General features: G+C 37.4%; 1 protein-coding gene across 2 annotated transcripts in view; it reads left to right on the top strand.

The window, feature by feature from the left end:
- RORB (RAR related orphan receptor B) overlaps window positions 1–12485 on the top strand; it is a 192790-nt gene that overhangs the window by 146062 nt on the left and 34243 nt on the right. For both annotated transcript variants that reach the window (XM_066367984.1, XM_066367983.1), the window contains exon 4: window positions 6363–6764. In XM_066367984.1, coding sequence (XP_066224081.1) covers window positions 6363–6764 — 402 coding nt within the window. The remainder of the gene's footprint in view (window positions 1–6362; window positions 6765–12485) is intronic.

The raw sequence follows: 12485 nt of genomic DNA, 5'->3' as shown, positions 1-12485 counted from the left end.
ATCTTGATATAAAGGGATTTTATGAGTTATTAAATTAAATATGGGCCTTTTAGTCATTTGGATAAATTCAAGTCCACATTAGTCTTGATATCCAAACATACAAACTACTTAATTCTTTTTTTTCATTCTCCAAATAGTTATATCTTGAATTTTTGTTTACCTTTTCTCTAATCCTTTATCCACTTAAAGTTGTTGACACAAAAGTATACTTATGAGATAAATTTAACTTTGTGCCCTTAATAGCTTATAGGGAGCTTCTAAAGGTACAGAGATGTAAGTTTCTATAACTTTTTATTTACTACCTGTTTATTATTTTTCTAGACTTGGTAACTACATAAATTTACTCCTAGGGTAAACTTATAGCACTGTATATGTCCACATAACTAAAGTGAAGAAAGTGGAGGATGGGAGTTAAGTGGTTTTCAAGATTTATTCAGTATAATTTTATGGGAAATTGAGTTGATGATTTTGTACTTTATTTTTACCATACAGAGGTAGCAGAGTAATTGATAGTATCTGTAAAGCTCCATTAATAATTGTGCAAAAGGAATAAGCCATTGGGTATTTGTTTTTATTAATTCTTTCTACAATAAAAGGAAATATCTCTTTTGAAAGTTCAGATCTTGTGGGTCTGTGCTGGTGAACAGAATCATGGATGAGGGATAGTCATTATGGTCCCAGGCAGAATCAGAAGATTGCCTGAATCCCATGACAGAAAAGAAATGTGTTGGAGAAGGTGGGAGAGAGTGGGTGTCACTCAATGGATAGAACCATAATCTATTCTCAAAGGCGGAGAAATATACTACAGCATATAAATCTCTATGTGAATAAAAGCAATACAGTGTCTGAGAATGAAGGCTAATGATCCATCTTAATTTCGGTTCAGAAACCATTTTGAGGCTGCCAGGAACATCTTCCAAAATGCCTCCTGGGCATGTCTTATGTCATACTAGTGAGGAGAAATGCTCAGAGATGGGAGTGGTGGTTGGGAATGAGGAAAAGAGGCTCCAGCAGAAGAAAAAAAATTACTTTCTTTAAGAGAAAACAAATTCTTCTTTACTATGTTACATAGAAGAAGTGTGCTCTGAACCTTGATTATAAACAGTAATTTATACCAAATAAATCATTCTAATACCAGGGAAGCTAAATAAGTAATGCCGAATATGTGGTATTAAAGGATTAGAAAGCCCTAAAATTATGGTCATTTAGCTATGTCTAGTAAGGACTCAAGAATGAGAGGTGGGATTTCTCCTGCCACTAATTTATTATAACCACCTTCTGCTAATTAAGCAAATATTTTCAAAGTCCTTTAGCAGTAATGCCAGTAGCCAGGGTAAAATGTCCTCACACCTAACTTATTTCTACATGCATTCTACCTACCTTCCCTCAGACATGAAGTGGCATCTTCATTTTGGTATTTGCATTTTCTCTCTGTATTATTTATACCTGGCTCCAAGAATGCTTACTTTACCACACCTGGCCACTGAAACAACATGGCTGCTAGTAGATAGTTTGATGTAACTGTTAAAATCACTGAGCTTTTATTCTCTCCTGAATTATTACTTCTGTAGTAGCTTATTAGCCATAGCACATATATGAATAAACAACAAACTTGGCCATAACATTTTGTTCAAATTTAGTTCAGGCAAAGACTCAAAAATCAAGTCTACTTGGAATACATACATATGTGTTTATGTTTATGTGTATAATAAGGTGAAGGTATGCAGGTATATGTGTATAAATCAATACCATGTATATGCAGACTGAATCTTCTCCACTTCTCCACCATCTTACTTTTTTTTCTTTTTAACTGGACATTTCAAAAATGTTAGTTGCAGGAATCTTCCATGTAAACTATTTCCAGTTGTATTACTACAAGCAACAGAAAAATACTTAGCATCAGTAGAAAGATATTGCTAAACCATGATACCCACTTTCCAGCAGTCAAGTACGTGTCCTCCTTAGTGACATGCCTCTATGGAAAACTAAAATCTGCCTTCCAAGGACAGGTTTCACTGATCAGGCTTCTTGTTCAGAATGGCATTATCCAATATGGTATTCAAATGTCACTACTTATACTGAAATTTGTTAATTAAAATTAAATAAAGTTTAAAATTCAGTTTTTAAGTCATACTAGTTATATTTCACATGCTCAATAGCCATGTGTGGCTTGTGGCTATCCTCTTGGAAAGTACAGAGAGCACGCAATCATCACAGGGAGTTCTGTTGGACAATACTTAAGGAAGAGGATGAGAAAGAATATTTTTAAATTATCAATAGCTTTGAGTAGATTGAATCAGATTTTTTTTCTACAAAGCTTAAAGCACTGTAAAAAAAAAAAGGCATATCCTTGAAACTTAAGAGTTAAATTAAGACTAGTTTCCTTAGTAAACAGCGAGAGATAAATAGAGAACTTTACAACCAAAAATAAGAGAAGATAGTTTACAGAATGACTATGGAAAGTCATAGGTGACAGTTATACAATTGGGTTATATTGAAACCAAAAACTAGTGTCTAGCTGTCATGTGGTAGTAAATAGAAGTCTTTTAAGAAGCAATGACTTTGTTTCATTGTTACTCCAAAAACTCATTCCAGTTAGAATCCCACAATCCAAATAAATATAAAAAGATTTCCAATATTTTGTGGGAAACTGTTCTTTGCTAGTTTGAGATCAAAATGAGGGTCAAGAGCTTATCATGAGCAAATACCATCATCACTGAATATTTATAAAGCTCTTGCAATGTATACAGAATTGTGCTAGTTTCTCTGAGAGCTAGCTGTTTAACATAAGACTGCCTCTATACTCAAATGAATCTCATTAACAGAATAATTCAAGTTTGAGAGGGGCAAACACTTAAAATATGTGCGATTGTGGTTAATGGTTAGTGGTAAGAAGAATGCTAATATTTGAAAATATAATAGTAATAGAGCTCTTGTTGAAATAGGCTTGTGATTACAATAAATGTATGTATTTACAAATAGTGACAAGGAATTATTTATGATGTTAAGAAAGTTAAGTAACTTTACTTTGCCATGCACTATAATTTTTTCCCAAATATGTCATTATATTTATTATAGAAAGGGGCATAAAACTGAAACACTGGCTAGTCAGTATCTCTGAAATAAATGGAAAATTTATTCTAAAATAGTATTAGAATAATTGTTAGTGAAGTCTGTGACTTAGGATGGAGCCTGATAACCCCAAAAGGTAGCAGTGCTTTAAGTTGTTTCTCTGAAAATATTTTAGTTTGCTCAGTGACCTGATAAGTTAATTTCTTAGAAAGGCATAATTATTCACCATTGAGTTTTCAGACATTCACCAGCGCACAGTTCTTGACAGCACACTTATTTGACATTGTTAGCTTTGATTTTGAGATCAATGGTTAACAGCAGAATACTGAACTGAAAATTGTTAAATACAGGGTTTTCATTGGGCTCATTCATTCATCTGCCAACAACTATAGGTCAGTCTGTGTCTCTCCTGATTAGAGATGGCCTTGTCCAGATGATTGAGGTGGCTCAGCTCTACTTCACGTAGCTTATCCTCCAGCAAGCTAGGTTAGGCATTTCCTTCTCCTGGTGAGACAGTCACACAGGTACTTTGGAAGCCTCTGTTTGTGTTACATATGTCAATACCCCATTGGCCCAGAGCAGGCCACATGACCTGTCAAGGGGTGGAGTAAGAATGCCTACACGGATGAAAGGGCACTGAAAATTTACACAGGGAAGAAATGGGAGTATGTAAGAAAAATCAGGGTCATTAATAAAATCAATCCACCACAATGTATATTTTAGCTAAATATAGAATGGATAGAAATCTAAAACAAGGATTCAATGGAAAGGAGCTTTTTTAAAAGGCACTGCAGGCCCTGGCCGGTGGCTCAGCGGTAGAGCGTCGGCCTAGCGTGAGGAAGACCCGGGTTCGATTCCCGGCCAGGGCACACAGGAGAAGCGCCCATTTGCTTCTCTACCCCTCCGCAGCGCTTTCCTCTCTGTCTCTCTCTTCCCCTCCCGCAGCCAAGGCTCCATTGGAGCAAAGATGGCCCGGGCGCTGGGGATGGCTCTGTGGCCGCTGCCTCAGGCGCTAGAGTGGCTCTGGTCGCAACAGAGTGACGCCCTGGAGGGGCAGAGCATCGCCCCCTGGTGGGCAGAGCATCGCCCCATGGTGGGCGTGCCGGGTGGATCCCAGTCGGGCGCATGCGGGAGTCTGTCTGACTGTCTCTCCCTGTTTCCAGCTTCAGAAAAATGGAAAAAAAAAAAAAAAAAGGCACTGCAATTTTGTCTTTGTTAGAAGAATTTCTCGTTATCAATATTTTCTCTGTATACATTCAAAACTAACAAATGCAAAACTATTCTACTAAAGAAAGTCAGAAAGTAGAGATACTTGAGCCAAAACAAAAATCTTAATCTATAGCCATAGATACAAATTTGGTATTCATCACCATAGCTCTGTAACAAAGAGCTGGTCTAAGCCAAAATGGATGTAACAAACAAAGAGTCAGCAAAAAAAGAAGCATGCCACATTACTTTGTTGGGGGGAGGGTATTCTGAATCCAAATGTATCGTAGTTTTGTGTTTTTTTTTACACAAAGAGGTTTCTTCCACTAGAGAATTATATGTAGTAAGTTATTTATAAATATATAATAAAAAGGTACTGAGAATACTTTCCCTAAAAGTTATTATGGAATTCTATTCATCTATACAAATATCACAGGAATTAGTAAGCAAATAAATTTTTCTTTGAGAAACAGAGTTAATAAAGTCAGTGACTCTACAAAGTTAAATATAAATATATAAATGATTCAAGACCTTGTAGAAATGACAGCTGAGGTAGAAAGAGGAACTTGGTCTGAATTAACCAGATCAATTGTCTTCATTCAGAAAAATTACCAGATAATTTCCTCTTGTTTTCCAAAGTAGACAGTGTCAGAAAGTAAGAACATAGGCTTTGAAGAAGGATTGAAGAGAAACAGGAGGAGTTGTGGCTGCTCTAAGTCCACCCCTCACCTCCACAATCAGGTAGGCATGAAGGAGGAAAGTGCATGCCCAACAATGCAAAGTATAACGCGGTTACCCAGAACTAATCTCATAGCCACACCTGTCAGTGACAGAGGCTGGGAAATGTAGTCTCCATTCTGAACAGCTGATGCTTAGATAAAATTTGGTAGCCCTGTAACCAATAGAAAGAGAAAATGAATACTGAAGGAATATGGGGGGGGGGGGGTGAGATGGGAGCTCTTTCACAGAAAGAATCTCTTCTGTGGGTTCTGCATGCTGGAGAGTTCTTCAGCACTTCATCATTCTGTTATCCTCAGAAGTTATTCTCATCAACCTTAATGATGAAAACAGGGATTGAACCTGTTTCTACTCTCCACATTTTTGCCTTCTACATTCTCTGAGTTCTCAACACCAACAGGTGATGGAAACATTGTCACTAAAGAAAATAGAAACTCAGAGAAGAACCCCCCAGTTTGTCATAGTTCCCACTATCAACATGAGTTGAATGACATACTGCTTGATGATTCAGACAAGGTAGCCCCTTGACTGGATTTTCACATCCTAAAGTGGAGTTGACAGCTTGTGGGGAAAAATGTCAATATCCACAACAGTTCAAGAGATTAAGCTCTACAAGTTAAGAAACAATGCATTCAGATGATAGCATCCTATTACTCTCTTGACTACTCACAGAGCCTCTTCCTCCTTTTTCTTCAGAATGGCTAAGGATTTGTCCAGAAGAGATGGGCAATGTAGAACTTGGGGGTGGTAGAATGAGAGAGGAGGGGTTACTGTTTATTTACTTGCTGGCCACTGAATACACAAAATTACTATTATTTGATCCCAAAAGCCAACTGAAGGCAAATGGATGTGGTTTAGTTAAAATTGTATTTATCACCCTGCCTTGATCTTACCCAACACACTATAGAAAATAGTGAAATAATATGATCCTGTGCAACAATCTAGTAATTCTAATGCTTAGGAGGGAAAGCTAAAAATGAGTTTTGGTTATTTGAATAGCAGGCACTATTTGGTAGGGTGTTTTTTTTTATGATTGTTTTCCCCACAAGTAAAAAAAGAACAAGAAAGAATGCTTTCTAACTTCATGTCAACAAGAAATATGTAAGTTTTCACATTTCTTCCTAGCTTAGACTTAGTTCTCACTGTGCGCATAAACCAGTACAGACACCCACAAATACAACCTTTCACCAGGTATGGAGTGCAAGTGACTGGACTTTTGGGTTATGGTGCTAGGAGTTTGTGCATTTGATGGTTTAGAAGACAACTATTCCTGACCCTTTGGACTTCAAATGGTTAATGAGAATGATAACCACAAGGGCTGTTTTCTGCTTTTCTCTCCAACCCAGCTGTGAAGTTTGGAAGGATGTCCAAGAAGCAAAGGGACAGCCTATATGCAGAGGTGCAGAAGCACCAGCAGCGGCTGCAGGAGCAGCGGCAGCAGCAGAGTGGGGAGGCAGAAGCCCTTGCTAGGGTGTATAGCAGCAGCATCAGCAACAGCCTCAGCAACCTGAACAATGAGGCCAGCGGCACTTATACCAATGGACATGTCATTGACCTGCCCAAGTCCGAGGGTTACTACAGCGTGGATTCTGGCCAGCCATCCCCTGATCAGTCAGGACTTGACATGACTGGAATCAAACAGATAAAGCAAGAACCCATCTATGACCTCACATCTGTACCCAACTTGTTTACCTATAGCTCTTTCAACAACGGGCAGTTAGCACCAGGGATAACAATAACTGAGATTGGTAAGTGAAGTCTCCTCCAGCTCACTTTTGGATATTCTGCTTTGAAATTGCCTTGTTCCTATTTAGAATGGTCATTTTCTTAGGTCTATTTTGAATTCACTTGCATTCATGTCTTCTAGCAGGAAAACTAATTGATTTTAAAATATTGTCTAATAACTGCAAAGGAAGAAAGAAAATATAAATAGAAAGATGCTATCTGTAAAGAACAGATGCTATCTATTAAATTTGGGTTCGTGACTATAAAAAAGTTTATTGATATAAACAGGAAAATTTTAGCAAGGATTCACAATGGTTTAATGTAAAATAATCTACTGTTTAATGTGAAATAATTAAGGGATATAGAAATAGTATGTAAAATTGAATGAACAAGGCTGTTCATTCTATCTGTTCCTCTAAGATAACTGGGGACAAACCATAAGCAAATGGTACTTCAGTTTTCTTCTTAGTAAAGGCAGAGGAGTAGACCAGAAGACCACTAAGTCTCTTAAAAATCTTAATTCAAGAATTCTACATGGAATAAAGTCTTAATTATGGGCAATGAAAGAGCATAGTCTGAAATGTTACTGAACCTCAGAGCAACAAATAGGCTCTGGTGGGTAGGGCTAGTCACAGGCATGATTATGTCAGCAACTCAGTCCTCTTTCTGCTGTAAATGTCCTTTGATTCCTAAGGAGGGGACTTTACGGGTGTCCTATCCTAGGATGTTCTCTTCTGACCTGTCATGACTATGTTTTACCCTATGAAGCTCAGAAGCCTATTAACCACTGATCTTATTAATTTAATTACCATAAAAATGTTAATGTAGATTTAATACATTACCCTCTTGGGTGACAGAGATGCATGCGTGTTAGCAGTAGCCCAGAAGAGCTAAACAAACAGTGGTTATGCCAGGCTTTGTTGCAGTAGTCAGTGTAGTTGGGAAGGCAGTGTAGCACTCAGGAAACTTTGAGGCCCCTCGCACCCTATCCTGAGAGGTGGCAGAGAAGGAGTGTTTAAGAACCAGGTCACCAGAGTTCAAATCCTGACTCTGTGGCTTATTATTTGAGGTGGAGCAAGTTTCTAAATCCCAGTTTACTCATCTTTTTTGTTTGTTTATTTTTTATTGTTCATGTTTAAAAAGAAGAAGTTATTAGTTCCTAGATCAAATGGCGGTTGTAAGACTTGAATGAGTTAATACTTGGAAAACAGAGAAATGTTTGGAACTCATCTAGCACTCACTAACTCCCGGCTGATATTGCTTGCATACCATGTGCTCAGGCACCTTCTATGTCTACACTGAGTAGAAGCCTAAAGACTATGAGTGTTTCAAATAAAGTTGATGTGAGCACATAATGAGTACATGCCATATGCATCTTGGCCACTTTCACCATCTGGTTGAGAAAGAAGCAATGTTATACAACTATAAAACCTGAAATGTTATTTCTCTCTTTTAGCCATTCAAGATGTGACAGTGAGTATAGAAGTTGTTGACAAAACACCTGTAAAAACATTCACATCTGAGAGACATAGAAAACTGAACATCAGCTATAATACAAAAACTAGCTATTTTTACTGCTATCCTTAACCTTGCTTTTAAACTACGTCACAGGCACTTCACATACATTTAATTTTCACAAGCATCTAATAAGATAAGTCAAAATATTATTCCCACTTTATATATGAGGAAACAGAGGCTTAGAGATATCTCATGACCTTTCCAGGGTCCTTTGGTTACTAAGTGACAGAGCCAGGTTCCACTCCAGGAAGTCTTGATTCCAGAGTTTTTTTCTTATCCATCACTCTGCTACCTGTTGTGGGTTTAATATCCACAGACTACATTGTCAACCAGTAGAAATGGCCTTTTTAAGAGTCACTTAATCTTTCTAAGAGAACATGTTACAAGAAAGAAGGGAAGAAAAAAAGAAGAAAGAAAGAAAGAAAGAAAGAAAGAAAGAAAGAAAGAAAGAAAGAAAGAAAGAAAGAAAGAAAGAAAGAAAGAAAGGAAGGAAGGAAGGAAGGAAGGAAGGAAGGGAGAGAGGGAGGGAGGGGAGGGGAGGGGAGGGGAGGAAGGGAGGGAGGGAAGAAGGAAGGAAGGAGGAAGGAAGGAAGGAAGGAAGGAAGGAAGGAAGGAAGGAAGGAAGGAAGGAAGGAAGGAATTGGCACCATATTTTGTTTTTATCCTACTAAATATCTGAGTACAGGAGTGCTATTGATTTGGAACACATTTAGGAACACATATTCAAAACCTAATGAAACAAAACTCACAATTGTTTGGCCACCTTCTGCCCCATATCCAAAAAATAAGGGATTGTAGGAATTCAAAAATCAGTTTCCTTATCATTTAGAATCATTAGGAAGCACGGAAAAGAGATACAGCCCGAACTATCAGGTCTGGGTAACCCTAGGCAAGTCACTTTTCCTCTCTGGCTGTCAGTCTGTTCATCTCTGAACTGATGCCTTTCAACTAAATAATCTCAAAATACACCGAGATTTTCTACACAGTGATACTCAAAGTGGACTAGCATATATATTTTTAATTCTTTCAAGATACCATTAGTCTTTAGAATCTCTAGTTATTCTCTAAACTTTGGAGACTGCTTTCATCAGATGTTTAGGTATGTAATTAAAATGTCCTGCTAGTGCTCCCATATCTAGCAGGCTCTTAAACCTAAATATTGACTCAAGTCACATTTTGGTTAAAACAGCAATGCCATCTAGTGGACACAGACTCCTTCTATGGGCGTCAAATATAGGTACCTATGACAAACCACAATAGTGGGACCTGCTATTCTTTCCTGCATCATTCAAAAAACTGCCCTTCATTTCACGGAAACACTAAGTCCCTAACAGTGTCATTGGTTGGGAAGCACCAAAGGTATAGCACTAGTGGTTAAAAACTTTGGTTCTGGAGTCAGATTGCCTGAATTAAGACCCGGTGGGCCTCTTCCCTTAAGCAATTTACCTAACCTCTGAATCTCAGTTGTAAACCTGGGACAATAATTGTCCCTACCTGTGTGTGTTGATGAAATAAGTTAATATTTGTAAGTTCTTAAGACAACGGTCATGTATAAGCCTCATTATTATTAATATAATTAGTATTATGATGTTATTAATTTCATTATTATTTAATAACATTAATAGTGCTCACAGACCATATAATCACCTTCCATTGAGCACCTACATTGTGCTGAGCAAGGCCCTATGTTTAATTTTCATAGCAATCCTATTATGCCTGTTATGTAAGTATTTGTATATCCATTTTGTAGATGAAAAATTGAGGCTCAGAAGTTATAAAATTTGTAAAATGCAAAGTAAGCATGTAATCCCAGGTCTGAATACCATCAAAACCCATTTTTTTAATCATCATACTATATTTTTGCTCATCAACAAAGGGAATGCTCATTCGCATTCTCACTGCAAAAAATGTTTGTTGCCACTCGATGACCTTCTAGGCCTGTGCTACAGAGGCACTTACAGCGTGAGCACACTGACATTTTGACTTAACTTGATTAACAAGCATCTGTACTAATCAGGCTGGTGGCAAGCTGTCATAAAGAGAACCCTGTACACACAAAATACAAGATCTGAACCAATTCACCAGGTGAATTCAAGGCTATCTCATACGAAAGAATTTTTTTGACACCATTCTTGGCCTTTAGAAATTCAGATCTTCTTCCTCTGGTTTCTGGCACAATGAAATGTGTACAACCAGGTCATTATTCTGATATTGGGTCATTTTCAAGGAGTTGTGTTTTAAAACCAGTTTTTTAATTAGTCCGTGTAAATTATAATCTTACAATTTGGAAACTCTTAATAAAATCACATTTAAGAACAAATAAACAGCTATTTAAGTAGCAATTAGAAGATTCCCAAAAGTCAGTTATATGAATGTTATTCGAGTCAGGAATATTCTTCCAGAAAAACCAAACATGTCTTTCTAAAAGTACACCAAAGAAACTCAGACATTTTAGGTTAAGGAACCAAATGATGATACTTTCTGTATGAAGAAAGAGGTGGACAGACCCTTCGTGCATGTTAACCAGTCTGAGCCTTACCATCACCTTCGGGTGGGGGGTGAAGAAATCATCCCCTTGTTCAGAGGAAGAAATTAAGGCTCAGAAACAGTGAGCGATTTTCCTAGACCACAGAGTTAGGTAAGTGGTGAAGCCAAAATTCTAATGTGGGGTTATTGTACTACCTTAGATTGCTAGGCATTCTTTCAAAAACATATTTTTGAAATGTGCCAGGCACTCAAGGCAAGCAGACTGCGATTCCTGACCTCATGATCTAGGAGCCAGGCATGAAAAGAAATAATTGCAATCTGGTGTCATATAAATTCTGGGCCTGATGGTATCTCAAACCCTCCTAGGGGGTGAAGGAGAGGGGGGCCATTGCTCACTCTAAGCCATGTCTCTTATGAGTATTAAGTGTTTCCCATCGTTTTAGAAATAAAAAGTAAAATGTGACTAAGCAAACAGAAAAATATTAAAACATTTTAAGAATTATATCCTCAGGTTTCTCAAAATCCCATAGGAGAAAAAGACATGAAGTAAGAGAAGGGCAAAAGAAAGCTTCAAATTAATATGTAGGCAGCAGAACTAACTGGGTTTACCTGGAATTTTCCAAGTTAGCATGGTGGATGTGCTATATCTCTGGAAATAAAAATTTTTCAGTCGTTTTTAAAGGGTGGGAGGCTGGCAAATGGACGCCTGGCAAACAGGCAAAGAAGGAAAGTGGAAGCTCATGTTTTTGCTCCCCTACTATGGCCCTCGGAAGAGTTGGGAGATTCTGCAGGAATAAGACTCTTAACGAAAGCTCATTTAAGCTCCGAGATGATTGACAATGTGTCTGTGGGATACCAGCAAACAAGACAATTCAAACTGCCAAACAACACGCTTTTAAAAACAGAAAGGAAAAAATCCATCAAATTAGCTGTGATGCTAAGGGGATAAATTGCCTTTTACACACATCACCTGCTCTATTCGGTAACTTCATCTCCAGATAAAGGCAATCATTGATCTCTCCCCTGTAATCTTAAAACAGATTTACTTTCATATTGCTTTTGTGTTCTATTTATCGAACCTGGAATTTTAAGCATCAAAAACAGAAATAAAAAATTTTATCTATTACAGAAACTGCATATTAATAGTTAGAGGAGATTAAAAAGGAGGATTGTCCCAAAAGTGATATATCCCTTGTAGTGTACTAATTTATTCTATCAAATCAATACAGAAATATAAAGATATGACTAGTGCTCTTTTATTTTGGGGAATTCTATAAAAACCGTTGGCATTTCAATTGTTGCTTATTAAGAACCCCAAGTAGGTGCTATGGTCTTAAGAGAAGACTTTTAATGACACTATTCTGCAAATAAATATTTTATAACTGCTTTACTCTGTCTATGCATATTTATATGTATATTAGATAAATATGCATCTTCCTATCCATATACATTTAACTACTCATTCAGAAATGGTACAGAAAATAGAATTGAACTCTAGCCGTGCACTTTCTACATCCTCTGATTATACCTGTATCAAATATAGGTAGGCATTTGATTTAGGCGTGACTACCTATTCATTAAAATGAATGAAAGTAGACTGAACTATGAAAAAAATCATTAAAGCAGCATGAGGAAAGGTAAATCCAGTATCTTTAGTTCTTCCTTTCTTGCTTTGAATTCACAGCATTTTATGAACTGCCACGGTCATCTGACACCCCCTCCCACCCTCACCCCAACCA

The sequence above is a fragment of the Saccopteryx leptura genome, chromosome 2, assembly GCF_036850995.1.
Source record: "Saccopteryx leptura isolate mSacLep1 chromosome 2, mSacLep1_pri_phased_curated, whole genome shotgun sequence".
In the NCBI taxonomy this organism is placed as follows: Eukaryota; Metazoa; Chordata; class Mammalia; order Chiroptera; family Emballonuridae; genus Saccopteryx; species Saccopteryx leptura.
The sequence above is the reverse complement of the archived record's forward strand: the minus strand, read 5'-3'. Positions and strand labels throughout refer to the sequence as shown.